General features: G+C 36.6%; 1 protein-coding gene across 1 annotated transcript in view; it reads left to right on the forward strand.

The window, feature by feature from the left end:
* Nucleotides 1–17994, forward strand: part of HFM1 (helicase for meiosis 1) — a gene marked incomplete at its 5' end in the record, with an annotated part of 128881 nt that overhangs the window by 84579 nt on the left and 26308 nt on the right. The window contains 2 exons of the mRNA XM_082658593.1: nucleotides 16125–16205; nucleotides 16452–16567. Coding sequence (XP_082514719.1) covers nucleotides 16125–16205; nucleotides 16452–16567 — 197 coding nt within the window. The remainder of the gene's footprint in view (nucleotides 1–16124; nucleotides 16206–16451; nucleotides 16568–17994) is intronic.

The following is a 17994-nucleotide window of genomic DNA, read 5'->3' on the forward strand; positions in this document are numbered from 1 at the left end:
CCCATAGGTTTTGGGTTGTCGTGTTTTCATTGTCATTTGTTTCTAGGGATTTCTTGATTTCCTCTTTGATTTCTTCAGTGGTCTCTTGGTTATTAAGTAGCATATTCTTTAGCCTCCATGTGTTTCTATTTTTTTATCGATTTTTTTCCTGAAATTGATATCTAGTCTCATAGCTTTGTGGTCAGAAAAGATACTTGGTATGATTTCAATTTTCTTAACTTTACCAAGGCTTGATTTGTGACCCAAGATATGATCTATCCTGGAGAATGTTCCATGAGGATTTGAGAAGAAAGTGTATTCTGTTGTTTTTGGATGGAAAGTCCTATAAATATCAATTTAGTCCATCCTGTTTAACATATCATTTAAAGCTTGTGTTTCCTTATTTATTTTCATTTTGGATGATCTGTCCATAGGTGAAAATGGGGTGTTAAAGTCTCCTACTATGATTGTGTTACTGTCGATTTCCCCTCTTATGGCTGTTAGCATTTGCCTTATGTATTGAGGTGCTTCTATGTTGGATGCATAAATATTTACATTTGTTATATCTTCTTCTTGGATTGATCCCTTGATCATTATGTAGTGTCCTTCTTTGTCTCTTGTATTAGTCTTTATTTTAAAGTCTATTTTGTCTGATATGAGAATTGTACTGCAGCTTTCTTTTGATTTCCATTTGCATGGAATATCTTTTTTCATCCCCTCACTTTCAGTCTGTATGTGTTCCTAAGTCTGAAGTGGGCCTCTTGTAGACAGCATATATATGGGTCTTGTTTTTGTATCTCTTCAGCCACTCTGTGTCTTTTGGTTGGATCATTTAATCCATTTATATTTAAGGTAATTATCGATATGTGTGTTCCTATTACCATTTGTTTTGGGTTTGTTTGTTATTGTAGGTCTTTTCCTTCTCTTGAGTTTCCAGCCTGGAGAAGTTCCTTTAGCATTTGTTGTAATGCTGGTTTGGTGGTGCTGAATTCTCTCAGCTTTTGCTTGTCTGTAAAGTTTTTAATTTCTCCGTCAAATCTGAATGAATTCTTTGCTGGGTAGAGTAATCTTGGTTGTAGGTTTATCCCTTTCATCACTTTAAATGTGTCTTGCCACTCCCTTCTTGCTTGCAGAGTTTCTGCTGAAAGATTAGCTCTTAACCTTATGGTTATTCCCTTGTATGTTATTTGTTGTTTTTCCCTTGCTGCTCTTAATATTTGTTCTTTGTATTTAATTTTTGATAGTTTGATTAATATGTGTCTTGGTGTGTTTCTCCTTGGCTTTATCCTGTATGGGACTCTCTGCACTGCCTGGACTTTATTGACTATTTCCTTTCCCATATTAGGGAATTTTTCAACTATAATCTCTTCAAATATTTTCTTGGTCCCTTTCGTTTTCTCTTCTTCTTCTGGGACCATATAATTCGAATGTTGGTGTGTTTAATGTTGTCCCAGAGGTCTCTGAGTCTGTCCTCAAATCTTTTCATTCTTTTTCCTTTATTTTGCTCTGCAATAGTGATTTCCACTATTTTATCTTCCATGTCACTTATCCGTTCTTCTGCCTCAGTTATTCTGCTATAGATTCCCTCTAGAGAATATTTAATTTCATTTATTGTGCTGTTCATCATTGTTTGCTCTTTAGTTCTTCTAGATCTTTGTTATTTTCTCCATTCTTTTTCCAAGATTTTGGATCATCTTTACTATCATTACTGTGAATTCTTTTTCAGGTAGACTGCCTGTTTCCTCTTCACTTGTTTGGTCTGGTGCATTTTTACCTTGCTCCTTCATCTGCTGTGTGTTTCTCTGTCTTCTCATTTTGCTTAACTTACTGTGTTTGCGGTCTCCTTTTTGCAGGCTGCAGGTTCGTAGTTCCCATTGTTTTTGGTGTCTGCCCCCAGTGGCTTAGGTTGTTTCAGTGGGTTGTGCAGGCTTCCTGGTGAAGGGGACTAGTGCCTGTGTTCTGGTGGCTGAGGCTGGATCTTGTCTTTCTGGTGGGCAGGACCGCGTCCGGTGGTGTGTTTTGGGGTGTTTGTGACCTTATTATTATTTTACGCAGCCTCTCTGCTAATGGATGGATGGGGTCGTGTTCCTGTCTTGCCAGTTGTTTGGTATAGGGTGTCGAGCACTGTAGATTGCTGGTTGTTGATTGGAGCTACGTCTTAGCATTGAGATTGAGAGCTTTCGCCGTTTGATATTACGTGGAGCCGGGAGGTCTCTAGTGGATCAAAGTCCTGAACTCGGCTCTCCCTCCTCAGAGGCACAGGCCTGACACCCAGCTGGAGCACCAGGCCTGTGTCAGCCACACGGCCAGGCACGTGGGGAGTTTCTTGCCTTTTGGGCATCTGAGATTCTGCCAGGATTCAGTAGCTGTTCTGTAGGAGTTTTTCCACATGTAGTTGTATTTCTGATGTATTTGTGGGGAGGAAGGTGATCTCCATGTCTTACTCCTCTGCCATCTTGAAGGTCTCCCCACTAATTTTCTTTATTCTACATTATACACACAACAAAGTCTCAGGATAACAACACCAAAGTGCACTTTTTTTTTTTTGGTCACACTGTGCAGCTTGTGGGATCTTAGATCCCTGACCAGTGATCGAACCCATGCCCCCTGCTGTGGAAGCACAGAATCCTAACCACTGGGCTGCCAGGGAATTCCCCAAAGTGCACTCTTAATGTCATTATTAAAAATACTTTAAGGTTTTTATGGTAAATATTTTTATTCTTAGACTATATCTCACTAGGCATGTGTAATCAAATTACTGTGTTTTAACATTACTTGGAATAGATCTTCTGTGTGTGGGTATCCCACCAACTGGCTACACATGTACTATTTTATTTATTATTTTATTTTCTGTTGTTTGAATAGTTTTTAAGAATTAATTCTGACTGATAGTAATGTAAAACATTTACAGTGTTCCATAGCAAGTCTACAAAACAAACACTAAATGTTGTTAATACTTGAGGCATAGGCAGTCTACCATACAGCTCTTCCTTATTCACTTGGTTCTATTTTCACTGCTTTGTGAAAGGCCCAGTAAAGGGAGCAATTAACAGGTACTGGGGAATGTGAGAGCAGCAGCTACCTACCAAAGTAATCTAAACAGTCATGTTCTCTGAATAGTATAGGTAGTTATAATAAACAGTAATTGCAGTGAATGATGGCAAAAGAGGACATACAGAACTACTCTGTGAGCCAAGGAGCACTCATCCTCCTCTTTAAAGAATTCAGAGGAGCTTCCACTTCTGGGTAGGATGAGGTAATTTGGGACAGGTCAATGCTCTGATAGCAGCAATTATAAAAGCCTACATAAGTTATAAAAATTACAATTTTTAGGACATCTATGAAAGCGAACTAAAGGGACTAAAATTCCAGAGAGGGAGAGCCATTCCAGGGCTGAGGAGTCAAGGATCCATAGGCTCTTAATTAAAAGGCCGGGTAAGCCATGCCTTAAAAAGGGTTTATATGATCAGCTACTCACCATGTTTGCCTGACAGAGAAAAAAAGAAACCCTCTATGGTGGAATATAACATAATCTGGAATCTGTAGATATAATGTCTGCCATACAATAAAAAAATTGTGAGACCTGCAAAGAGGAAGGGCCATATGACTCATAATTAACTATATAAGAAAATGAAGCAACTCTGTGGATGATTCAAATGGTGGCGTTGACATTTAAAGATTGTAAAACAACTATGATTAATATTTTCAAGAAAATAGAGGATAAAAAAGACGAAATGAATGAAATGATGGAAATTTTAACCAGAAAATTGGAATCCATACAGAGATTTAAGTGAACTTCCTAGAACTGAAAAATAAAATATCTGAAGTGAAGAACTCTTTGGGTAGGTTTAGTAATAGATTGGATATGGTCAAACACAGGATTTGTGAACTGTTATACATATCAATAGAAAATGTCTAAATGGAAGCCCAGAGATAAGAGAACAGAAAGAACAGAAAAGAGCATAATACTCAAAGTGCTAACATATGCATAAAGGCTGAGAAGCACTGTAGAGAAAGAATGGGACAAATGCAATATTTAAAGAGACAATGGCTGAGAACATTCCAAAATAATGAAAGACATCAACTCACAGAGTTTAGAATTTCAGCAAACCCAAGCAGAGACAAATACATAGAAAACCACACTGGGGCACAATATAGCAGAACTGCTGAAAATCTTCAAAAGCAAACACAGAAAAACTATACACTACTCTCAAAGGGCAACAGTGAAACTGATAGCTAACTTCTCAGCAGTGATGATGGAAACCAGAAGATAATGGAACAATAGCTTCAGAATGTTGCCAGTCTAGATTTCCATGTGCAGTGAAAAATATCCTTCAAAAATTAAAGTGAAATCGAGACATTTTGAGAAAAAAAATAACTGAAGGAATTAATTATTACTGCTAAATTTATCAGCCAAATTTATTGGATTTGGTTCTTTGAAAAGATGAATAAATTTAAGAAGTCCCTACGAAGACTGATAAAGAAGAGATAAAACATGAATTAACAATATCAGACTTCCCTGGTGACACGGTGGTTAAGAATCTGCCTGCCAATGCAGGGAACATGGGTTCAGGCTGTGGTCCGGGAGGATCCCCCGTGCCGCAGAACAGCTGGGCCCATGTGCCACACCTGCTGAGCCTGCACTCTAGAGCCTGTGAGCCACAACTGCTGAGCCGCATGCCACAACTATTGAAGCCTGCGTGCCTGGAGCCCGTGCTCCGCAAGGGGAGAGGCCACCGCAGTAAGAGGCCTGCGCACTGCAGTGAGGAGTGGCCCCCACTTGCCACAGCTGGAGGGGGCCTCCATGCAGCAAGGAAGACCCAATGCAACCAAAACTAAATAAAATAAATTAATTAATTTTAAAAAAATATCAAGAATGAAAAAGGTGATATTATTACAGATCCTACAGGCATAAAAAAGACCCCAACGAGATATGAATAACTTTATACCAATAAATTTGACATAATTTGGGTAAAAAGGAACAAATACCTTGAGGAGAAATCTTACCAAAACTGACAGAAGAAATAGAAAATCTGAGTAGTCTTAACGCTAATAATGAATTTGAAGCAATTTTAAAAAAAATCTTTCCATAAAGAAACCCTGAGCCTTAGATAACTTCATTGGTAAAATTTTCCAAATATTTAGGAAGAAATAACATCAAACTTACCCAAACTTTTCCAGAAAAAAAAGAAAGAACATTTTCTAATATTTTAATTTTTTTGAAGGCCAGCATGACTTTGATTTCAAATCCTGACAAGGACATTAAAAGAAAGAGAAATTATTCATCACTCTATTCATGAATATAAATCCAAATGTTCTTAACAAAATATTAGCAAGTGGAATCCAGCCACATATTTAAAAAGCATAATACAGCACAGTTAAGTATGGCTTATTCCATACATGCAAGAGAGCCTTAGCATTTAAAAATGGATCAATATAATCCTTACATTAACAGGGCAAAGAACAAAAAGGAAAAAAAACATGTGATCCTCTTGATAGATGTCAAAAAACTTTGACAAAAATTCAATGTTAATTTTTCATTAAAAATATATAGCAAATGTATATATATAGCAAATACACAATAGTGAAATATTTTTAAACTTTTCTATTTAAATGGAGAATGATGAATGTTCTCTCTTACTATTCAATACTTCTTTTCAACATTGTGCTAGAAGTCCTAGTCAGTACAATTATATAGAAAAAGAAATATAAGGGATAAGGGTTAGGAAGAAAGAAATAAACGGTCATTACTTGAAAGCAACATGATTATGTACCTAGAAAATATAAAAGACTCTATGGACACACTATTAGAATTAATATATATATTTAGAAACATCACTGGATAAAGAGTCAATATTAAAAATTGTACAATAACATCAAAACAGAATAAAATACTTCATAAATTTAACAAAATAAGTGCAAGATGTGAACACTGCAAACTTCAAAACACCATTGTAAGAAATTAAAGAAGACCTAAATAAATGGAAAGATATGCCATGTTCATGGATTGGAAGTCTGAATATCATTAAGGTGGCAACATTTCCCAAATTAATTCACAGATTCAATACAGTCCTTATCAAATTTCTAGCTTTTTTTTTTTTGGCAGAAATTCACGAGCTGATTCTAAAATTCATATGCAAATGTAAGGGACTCAAAATAGCCAAATCAATCTTTAAAAAAAGAACAAACATGGAGACTCACAATTCCTGATTTCAAAACTTACTATAAAACTACAGTAATCAAGGCAGTGTAGTACTGGCATAATAATAGACGTATAGATCAATAGAATATAATTGAAAGTACAGAAATAAATCTATACATCTATGGCCAATTGATTTTGAACAAAGATGCCAAAACAATTCGGTGGGGAAAGGATAGTATTGCAACAAATAGGGCTGGGCATCTGGATAGCCAGTTGAATTAGTTTGAACCTCTACTTCATACTATATATAAAAATTTTCTCAAAATAGATTAATGACCTAAAGATAAGAATTAAAACTGTAAAACTCTTAGAAGAACACATGGGTGTATATTTTCTTGACGTTGGATTAGGCAGTAGTTTATTAGATATGACATCTGAAGCTCAAGCAACCAACGAAAGAAAAACAGATGAATTGGACTTTATCAAGGTTAAAAATTTTTGTGCTTCAACTGACACTATCAAGAAAGTGAAATACAACCCAAAAGATGAGAAAATATTTGCAAATCATATATCTGATAAAGGACTAGAATCTAATATATATAAAGAAATCTTACAACTCAACAATAAAAACACAAATAACCCAATTAAAACTGGTCGAAGAATTTAAGTAGACATTTTTCAAAGAAGAGCTACAAATGGCCAATATACAACATGAAAAGATGTCCAACATCATTAATCAATACAGAAATTCAAATCAAAACCACAGTGTGGTATCACCCAGTAGGATGGCTTTAATAAAAAGATGGACAGTAACAAGTGTTGACAAATGCAGAGAAATTGAAACCCTCATGCTTTGGTAGTGGGGATATGAAATGGTGCAGCTGCTTTGGAAAACATTTTGTCAGTTCCTCAAGAAGTTAAACATAGAATTACCCAGGAATTCCTCCTCTAGGTATATATCCAAACAAATTGAAAAATATTCATACAAAAACTTGTACATGAATGTTTATAGCAGCATTATTCATAACAGCCAAAAAGTAGAAACAACCCAAATATCCATCAACTAATAGATAAGTAAAATGTGGTACATTCATTCAATGGAATATTATTCAGCCACAAAGAGGAATAAACTACTGATACATGCTACAACATGGATGAACCTTGAAAATATTATGCTAATGAGAGACGCCAGTCACAAAAGATCAGATATTGTATGATTCCATTTATGTGAATGTCTAGGATAGGCATATACATAATGACAGGAAGTAGATTAGTGATTCCAGGGGCAAGGGGTAGGAAGAAATGAGGAGTGACTACTAGTGGGTTCATGATTTCTTTTTGTGGTGATGACAGTGTTCTGGAATTAGATAGTTATGATGGTTGTATGACCTTGGAAATATACTAAAAACCCACTGAATCAGGTACTTTAAAAAGGTCTTTGTGGTATGAATTCTATTTCAATTAAAAAATTTAAACATCAGTTGTATTACTACTTACCAGCAAAAAAAATGATAGAAATCATAATTCTGAAAATACCATTTACAATAGCATTAGAAATCTCAAATATCTAGTAATACTGTAGCAAAAGATGAAAGACCACACTACAGGAAAACTAGAAATCTCATGGTGTATATGTTTAGATATAAAAAAGGAAGAAGGTTTCTGTCTATCTTTCAATGACTCCCTTTTTCTTAGAACTGACTGCCACATCACAGAAGCAGGTTGTTTGTCTTGTTTGTACTGCATTCTCCTCGGACCCCCGTTCTGGCCACTATTTTTCTGACAGCAAAATTATCAGGAACCAGGGTGACCTTCTTTCATTCATTTCGAAGTCCAAATTCCTAGAAGAAAAAAAAATACCTCAGTTTAAGAAAGACAATTTAGAATTAGGACTGCACTAAGAGAATATAAAATCAGAGCTGTCGGTGGCCATCCTTTACCATGTACAGAAATAATCAAAGTTAGCTGGACCATGTAAGAGAAGACTAAATCAGAGGTATAGAAAGAAGCAAAGGTGAGAAGGCCAGAGCTGAAGTTCTGATGACTTTCCATTTCTTGGTTTCAGTCCCTCGTGATGCCTAGCTGCATTGCTGCTTTTGGTTTCTGTGACATAGCTATGTTCATGTAATACATTTCCACCACCCACCACATGGGTTTTTTTTTTAATAGCTTGAATTGTTTCTGTTGCTTGCAACTGTAGTGAAAATTACGATGTTTACTATACTTTCTACTAGCATGAGACTTTTTTTTTTTTTTTTTTTTGCGGTACGCGGGTCTCTCACTGCTGTGGCCCCTCCCGTTGCGGAGCACAGGCTGCGTCCCGGACGCGCAGGCTTCGTCCCGGACGCGCAGGCTCCGCGGCCATGGCTCACCGGCCCAGCCGCTCCGTGGCATGCGGGATCCTCCCAGACCGGGGCACGAACCCGCGTCCCCTGCATCGACAGGCGGACTCTCAACCACTGCGCCACCAGGAAAGCCCTAGCATGAGACTTTTATGAGAGCAAAAGTCCCCCACATTTTCAGCATAACCCTGTGGAAAACAGATAAAAGATGCTCCCTATCAGGCAAATGTTTTATTATACACATACCCCCTTCACATACATATATTATATATAAAACCATCCCAAATCTTATGAACATTCTGATTATATAATTCAGTTCTTATATGCAAATTCAAGTATCCCCAAATAAAGCTGGATAATTATACCTTTATATATAACATACATACACTATCTGCATTTTCTTTCTCAGTAACTTACACAATGAAGGGGTCATAGATTTACCCTACTAAGGTTGTGACAACAGCCTTTTCAAAACAATACAGATTTCAGTTTTTCTGACCTCTTGTCAGACCATTTTATTAAATGATAAAAACTGATATTTAGTTCAGAGAATATAGTTGCTAAATGATTGTTTCCAAATGTGCTTGTAGGTTCAACAAATATTTTAATATTTTATATTGTCAAATTGTAGGACCATATTTAAAAACAGAAGTATGCACCTTAGAGTACAAATATAATTAGAAATTTTTTTTATGCTTCCTACAACTCTTTCAAAAAAATTTATTTTTTAGTTGTTTCTCACAGTTATAGTCCAAGAGATAAAATTTTTGTAAAATTTTAGGAAAAATATTTTTGCTATTTTTAAGATTAGACAGTGTGAAAAATACACCTTTATAGTTGTAAATTTTTTTAACTTTTATTTTTATCATTTAAACTTCTTATCCTTTAAATGCATTCTCAATAAGAAATATGGTCTTTGTTTACTTTGAAGAAAATTGATTTGACATTAATAAGTTCATCTGCATTTGCTATGCCATTTTGAGTGTGAAAATTTAATGTACTTGAAGAATGCAAGGATAATACCAGTGCCCAAGCAGTTTGGAAGTGTGCACATTTCAATACTAGTCAAAAGGCAGTCTGCTTTTCTTTGTACTCTTTGGTGTATACATGCATTAAATTGCAAAATCAAGGACTCCAATTCATTAGTGCTATCCTTTTCTTGATAAATAACAAAATGATAGTGTAATATTTGACAAAAAAAAGAAAGGAGATTTGCTTTCTCATTTAAAAAGTAAAATTATAAAGTGCATAAATATGATTAGCATATATCAGGAACTGCAAAATAAAAAGTAATATTCTTTTAAAAATATTAATTCCAGTAGCTTATGCACAGACCACATTATTTGAATTTATAGTTAGGATGTGAAGCTGTGTCAGGGATGCCTCCTATTTTTAATTTTTTTCTGGATTTTTTTTTTTTTTTAAGCAACTGACCCTTACCCCACTGGTCATTATCGACCCTGTTAAAGTAATTTTAAGTATTTACTTCAAATATATTTCTAGTTCACATTAATGATTTATTTTGCTTTAAATACTTGGAAATGGGAACTTTAAAAACATGTAAATTAATATATTATGTGACAGAACTAAGAAAATATATGCATTTCAGATTATGATAGTGATGGGGTATGGGATCTGTTAATTTTATACCTAAGTGTACAGCTTAGGTCAGTTTTCTCTCAGAACCTTATTTTTCCCTCAGAACCTTATTTTTCCAATTGACAATCTCTGTAAGCTTGTGTTTGTTAATAAGACAAATTCAGACAGTTCTCAGACTTAAGGGGTGGAGTTGCACTTATATATAAGTGGAGGAGCACTTATATTTTCTAAGTATCATTTCTAACAGAAATACAGTAGAAGTTTTGTCACTTAGGTAGTAATAGCCGTATGCTAGTATTCTGTAAACAAACTTGTATATAGTTCTCATTCCTAGCAAGACTTGCCAACACTGCCTTGAAATTTTGGGGTGTCCCCAGAATCTCTATAATTAGATTTCCAGATCCTAGTTAGTTTCCACCACTGGGAACAAATGTGTATAGTCATTGTGCACCATCTTGTGGTAATGTTTAGAAGTTCATCTATTAGAAATTGTTGGATAAGGAACAAAGTGACTCCTTATCACTTACTTCAAAACAACAACCTTCAAGATGTTTCCTCCTATTCTTCCCACCCCACAAACTGTAGATTCCTTGCCTAAGTAAACTAAATGCATTATATGGGGAGAACTAAGGCAGCTAGTATAACTAGTAAAGCAGGGTAGTTGAGAGATCAGGCTCTGGAATTAGACCACCTGAATTAGAATCTCAAATTTGCTACTTATTATTTCATAGTTTTGAACATGTTACTTAACCTCTTTATGAATCAGTTTTCTCATCTGTGGAGATATAATAGGACTGCTGTATAGGCAGACAACCAAGGATGAAGAGACATTTGAGGAAAATTTGGAACATGTGAAAGAAAGCCCAAAATAAGTAAACAGAAAGTGGACGAAAGAACAACCGGATAATTCAGAGATGTAATAAAACGTAATATAAACTAATCAGTAACATCAGAGAAATTAAAGACTAAATTGAAACCATAAAACAGAATAGCATGCTGTGAAAAAACTAAAAATTAAAGAAGAAGAGCGAGCACAGGGAAGTAAAAATTATGATTTGGAAAAAAAAAAAAAAAAAGCTTAGCTGGAGAGCCAGAAAATAAAATCAGTATAATCTGAATGAAAGCAAAAAGACAAGGAGACAGAAAACATGAGACAAGAGGGCAATCTGGAGTCTGATACCCGACTAATAAAAGTTTCAGAAAGACAGAACAAACAAATCAGAATAAATAATTTGAGAAGATTCACTAGACTTAAAGTGAGACATATATCTGCGCATCAAAAAGGCTTACTTAGTGCTGGTTAGGATGAATGAAAGAAGATCTACAAAGGAAGCAATGTTTCAGAACATCATGGATAGAGAGAAAATCATAAATGTTTCCAAGGAACAAAAATTGAAGTAGTTTTAATGTTTTTATCAGCAACACTGGATGGTAGAAGACAGTGGACTTAAAAATCCAGGGGGAAAATGATTTCCAGCCCAGTGTTCTATACCCAGGAAAACTATTAATTAAGTGTGAAAGTAAAATAAAGACATCTTAATACATTCAAGGATTCAGAAAGTTTAACTCTCATACATCCTTTCTCAGGCAGTTGTTCTAGGATGAGCAGAATCAAACAAAGCAGTTAACCAATAAAGAAAAAGTCAAAGAATCCAGCAATAGTGGATTCAGCCCAGAAGCTTAATGAAAGGAAGTTCCAGGATGACAACTATAGCACAGGCCTAGATTGCATTGGGAGGAAGATGGAGGGCTCAAGAAAGGAGATATATATTGGGGGAGTAAATGGGTGAGGTGTTTTCATATAGTTGCCTTTATCTTTGAAATATTGAATGAACTAAAGAAACTTGAGGTAGATATTGCTAGACTAAAATTCAGTAAAACTTCAGGGAAAATAATATGTTGCTCAAGAAAGAAAAGCACTCCACTTGATTCTGCATTAAAAATATTTTTACCTTCTATGTATCTCTCAAATTAGTCATTCTCTTTGAATCTACTAATACTACCACTCTAGACTGTTACTGTAATTTTCTTTTATCTGCTCCGTCCTCTCTCAAATCCGTTCTCCTACAGTAGCCTCTTAACTAGTTTTCTTTTTTTTTTTTTTTTTGCGGTACACGGACCTCTCACTGTTGTGGCCTCTCCCGTTGCGGAGCACAGGCTGCGGACGTGCAGGCTCAGCGGCCAGGGCTCACGGGCCCAGCCGCTCCGTGGTATGTGGGATCTTCCCGGACCGGGGCACGAATTCATGTCCCCTGCATCGGCAGGCGGACTCTCAACCACTGCGCCACCAGGGAAGCCCTTAACTAGTTTTCTTGCATCTACTCTGTCCTCTCTCAAATCTGTTCTCCATAGTACACTCCATAGATTGCTTTTTTCAAAATGCAAATTCAGTTATGTCCCTTCTTTGGTTAAAACACTTCAGTGGCTCCCCATAGCTCCTAGAATAAAAGATCCACCTCATTAACATCCACTACAAGGTTCCATACTAACACTAAGTCAATCAGTTCCTAAGTAGTAGTGGGGTGCCAGCTGCTATGTAGTCTTGCCTCACCTCCATAGGATTGACTGGTAAAGACACAAGAGACCCAAATATATTTAGACAGTTTACTACTTACACAGACAGCAAAACATGATCAGCATGGTATCAGTTGCATGCATCCATAATCCCAGAGGATGACACGGAACTGGAGGGACCAGATGAAAATGATGGGTTGCTTTGTTTTTGAGGAGTCAACTCTAGGCTGCAGCTAAGCAACTTTATAGCCTACAGCTGTACCTGAAAGGGTCAAGGTGGAAAGTCCTATGCCTTACTAGAACCAGGAGACAGATGAGAAACTGCCTCATGGCAGCCTTATGCAGGATAGGCAGCCTCTTGCAAGCTAAGGAGGCAGATGAGAAATAGCCTTTAACAGTTCCTCGCAAGACTGCCTATCTTGACATGTCCCAGGGAGGATCCGAGGGCATTCTGTAACTAACTGAGCCTTGCCTAGGTGGAGACATGCAATCACCAGGGTGCCATGGTGGAGCTGTTTCCCTAGGAATATAGGCTGATCTTACTACCACTGTAGTCTCATCTCATGCACTCTCATTTTTTGAGCATCAGCCACATTGACCTTCTTTTAATTTCTCCATGTGTCATGCTTTCTCTTGTTTTTGAGCTTTTTCTTGAAAAAAAGCTTTCTCTTGAAAGCTTCTTCATTTGCTATCCCTTTCTTTCTCCTACCCTTTGCCTTGTTAATGCCATTCTTTTTTCAGTCCTCAGTCCAATTATCACTTCATTAGGAAAGTCTTCCAAGACATTCCTGACCAGGACCATTCCCCCTGTTATGTAGCATTGTGCCCCTCTCCTTCATAGCACTCAGAACAATTTTATATTTACTTGTATAATCTTTAATTAATGTAATAATAGAGATAATACATACAGTAATATATTAGTTTATTACTTAATTTTAAAATGCTATCACATACGTAATTTCATTTTATCTTTTTACCTCTGTGAGGTAACAAAACAGGTATTATTTTTTTTTTAATAAATTTATTTATTTATTTATTTATTTTTTTGGCTGCTTTGGGTCTTCATTGCTGTGTGCGGGCTTTCTCTAGTTGGGGCGAGTGGAGGCTACTCTTTGTTGTGGTGCACGGGCTTCTCATTGTAGTGGCTTCTCTTGTTGCGGAGCACGGGCTCTAGGTGCACAGGCTTCAGTAGTTGCAGCACATGGGCTCAGTAGTTGTGGCGCACGGGCTTAGCTGCTCCGCGGCATGTGGCATCTTCCCAGCCCAGGGCTCGAACCCGTGTCCCCTACTTTGGCAGGCGGATTCTTAACCACTGCACCACCAAGGAAGTCCAAAACAGGTAGTATTATTTTTAATCCCTGCTGTTACTGTTGTTTTTAACAGAGAACAATCCATATTAGAACTCATGTTTTCTTACTCTAGTTTAGGGTGCCCTGTACTTCACCACTGTGTTTTTCATGTAAATACATTAAATATAAAGCAGCATACAGTAGGTGAGAGGGGCAAAGAAAATGCCATAAGGGCTTGAAGGAGAGAGAAATCACTTCCAATTTAGGTGATCAGTATAGATCTCCATGATGGAGGTGCCATTTGAGTTGGTCGTGAAAGCAGATAGATAGGCTTCTGGTAGACAAAGAAGGGTCTTCTAAGACAAGAGGTAATATCAAAGGTACAATCATAGAAAGACTTGGGACTATTTGAACACTAATGGCAAGTGAATGTATGTTTTTGGATGTAGGGTTAATATGGGTGCTAGAAGGGAGGCTAGAATTACATTGTAGAGGACCTTGAATGTGGAATTAATTTTATTGGCAGCAGGAAGTAACTAACGTTTCTAAGTGGGCAAATTATCTGATCAGAGTTGAATTTTGGGAGGATTAATTAAGGAACAGCATATAGATAAATTGTAGCATGGTAGGACTGGATTCAAGGAAAACAGAGATCACGAACTGGGGCAAAACTTCTCAACCAGTAAGCCGTGACATACCTTGTAAAGTATAACGTTGAAACCTTTCAGACAAGGATCACTAAGAGCATACCTATATTTGAGGAAAGTTAGGTATTTTTTAATTTGCTGCAGCAAAGGAGAGCACAGCACCTGCAGAACTGTGGGTCATCTCAGGGAATTGCGAGGAGCCTATTATAGGAGTTCAGCTTGTGCCAGGTGATTCTTAGAAGGGTTTGGGAGAAGCAGAGGTCAGTTCTAGATTGGGTGCTATCAGCAAGTGGGATATTGGATATTTTGGTATATCTTATCTTGGAGATGGGAGAATTAAAAAAATAGTAGTCATTTGTGTTAGCCAGAAGAGGGAGATGTTTAGTTATTTTTGTGGTTCTTCAGCGTCCTTGTCTCTACTTTCAGAAATAATTACACACTAGTCTTATATCTGTCTTCTACTATGATCATAGAGTGGCCTTATCTGATTATTGTTTATATTCTGCCGAAATTGTTTATGTTCAGTTGGGAACACTATGGTTCAGCTGTCAGCTACCAGCTGCCAGGGTTATTTTATTACTTTTTCAGTACCCAGTACATTGATCTGCTCAGCCCCCAAGGCATCTAACCAGTTGCCTCATATGGTGAGCAGCCTTATTCATGTACCCCTGGGTGCTATACATATATTATCATTGTTCAGATGTGCCATGCCTTGAAAAAGTTGACTGAGCAACACACTGAAAATGAAGAGTAAAGGACCGAGAAAGATTACAAAAGTTTTCAGAGCTCTTCACTACCTCCAACATTTCTAATTTAAAATCTGTGCTCCAGCAAAAATAAACTGATGTGTTTCTATAGTCTGTGGTTGGTTGCCTTTGGATATTATGCTGTCTATCTGGAACATCTTCCTCTGGTCCCCTTCTCATGTCCAGATCCTGTCTGTCCTTCAAGGACCGCTTCAAATATCTCTCCCTTCTCCCATGTTACTCGGAGAGTTAAAATCAAGAAAAAACCTACTTAAATATAATAAATGAAGAATAGATTATATATTTCGATATATTAATTCTAGCTTAGAGGGGTCAAGCTGGAAGCAATCTCTCCTTTCTATGAATTCATATAGCAAATTTGTTTATATCCCTAAAGCACTTATTTCTAACATTTATTAAATATGCATGGTGTCCTATCTACTAGCTGCTGTCAGTGGTACCATCAAAATGCCATGAGGTTTCCTTCTTTCTGGGTTCTTCAGGCTTAAGTATAAAGTAGAAAAAAAAGTTTCAAAACTCCACCCTCATTCTTATCTCATTCAGCAGGAGTTAACTGATGTTCAATGATATTTGGTTCTATTTATATCAGGGAGGTTAAGAGAAGCTTATAGGTGACTCAGTGCTCCTTGTGAAAAGCTGGGATGGGCCCCATAGTGGGCAGGGACTGATTGTTATCAGAATATCTTTTTAAAAATACATATTAAAGGGGTTAACTTTTGAGGGAGTGTGAAAATCATAATCTTTTTGTACTGCCAGAAAGGACAGAGCTGGATAAAAATTAATTATAATTAGTCACATTAATAGATGTAGTGAAAAAGAGGCTTTCTTTTCTTATATTAATTTAGGAATGACTGCCTGCAAAAAACCTGGGAACCGAGAATGTAAACATCACTGTAAAAATAAACATACATGTGGACACGACTGCTGTGAGTTCCATAAAACAAGTTTATTTCAGGTTTTAAAAATTGAAAGGTCATTGAAGAATAGTAATAATATCCTAATTATCTATGTATGATATTTATATTATGCAGCTTATAACTCAAATAATTTTCTTTCTTTTGTGGTTAACATTTTTAAAAAGTAAATATTAGATTAGAAATTTTGAAGAAATTTGGCTTTATATGAACAATACATAAAGTTTAACTTAAACAATCTAGAATTTCTTCTCATAGGTAAAAATGGAGTTGCACAGAAGTCAGAAATGAAAGAGTCAGCAGTTTCTTCATATTTATCTGATTTAAGAAACAGAAATGCTGTTTCATCTCTTCCTCCAGTGAAACGTCTAAAGGTTAGTTTTAATAACATTTATCCCTTGTTCTGTAATTAAATGTATATGAATATCCCTTTATTCTGGGTATCAGGTAGGTATCCACAGAGTACTTTAGAGTTACATAAAGGCTTGAGTAGGAAAATGACTATTATTCATAATACTGTTTCTATAGGAAAAGATACTATAGTTTTTAATAATTAATCTATAAATCCACTTTTGGTGCATAGGGGCATAGTTATACATCCCTTTGCTTCATTAGCCTTTTTTTTTTTTTTTAAACCAGAGAAGAGGGATATGTAGCTTGCTTTGGTTCAGCAATTGAAACTAGAAACTCTTGCCCTTTTGTGGCTCCATCTGTGGTGGACTGCGCTGGAAAGTCTGAAGTTGATTTTGATTGACGAACATAGATGAGTACTGAGCAAGAGTCTCCCTTTCAAGTGGTGAAGAAATGGGAGTCGCCACTGGTTGATAGGCTAGTCACTAGCAGACTTACTCTAAGCCTAAGTCATCATATCCAGGGCAAAATAATTGATCAGGCCACAAAACAGAACGAAGAAAATGGCAGAGTGCCTGATTCTTTTCTAGGTCTTTTTTTTTTTTTAACATCTTTATTAGAGTATAATTGCTTTACAATGGTGTGTTAGTTTCTGCTTTATAACAAACTGAATCAGCTATACATGTACATATATCCCCATATCTCCTCCCTCTTGCGTCTCCCTCCCACCCTCCCTATCCCAAACCCTAGGTGGTCACAAAGCACTGAGCTGATCTCCCTGTGCTATGCGGCTACTTTCCACTAGCTATCTATTTTACATTTGGTAGTGTATATAAGTCCCTGCCACTCTCTCACTTCGACTCAGCTTACCCTTCCCCCTCCCCGTGTCCTCAAATCCATTCTCCACATCTGCGTCTTTATTCCTGTCCTGCCCCTAGGTTTTTCATAACCATTTTTTTCTTTCTTTTTTTTAGATTCCGTATATATGTGTTAGCATACAGTATTTGTTTTTCTCTTTCTGACTTACTTCACTCTGTATGACAGACGCTACGTCCAACCACCTCACTACAAGTAACTCAATTTCATTTCTTTTTATGGCTGAGTAATATTCCATTGTATATATGAGCCATGTCTTCTTTATCCATTCATCTGTCAGTGGCCACTTAGGTTGCTTCCATGTCCTGACTATTGTAAATAGAGCTGCAATGAACATTGTGGTACATGACTCTTTTTGAATGATGGTTTTCTCAGGGTATATGCAATGCCAAGTAGTGGGATTGCTGGGTCACATGGTAGTTCTATTTTTAGTCTTTTAAGGAACCTCCATACTGTTCTCCATAGTGGCTGTATCAATTTACATTCCCTCCAACAGTGCAAGAGGGTTCCCTTTTCTCCACACCCTCTCCAGCATTTATTGTTTGTAGATTTTTTTGATGATGGCCATTCTTAC

Source organism: Grampus griseus (assembly GCF_964374135.1).
Source record: "Grampus griseus genome assembly, chromosome: 1".
Taxonomy (NCBI): domain Eukaryota; kingdom Metazoa; phylum Chordata; class Mammalia; order Artiodactyla; family Delphinidae; genus Grampus; species Grampus griseus.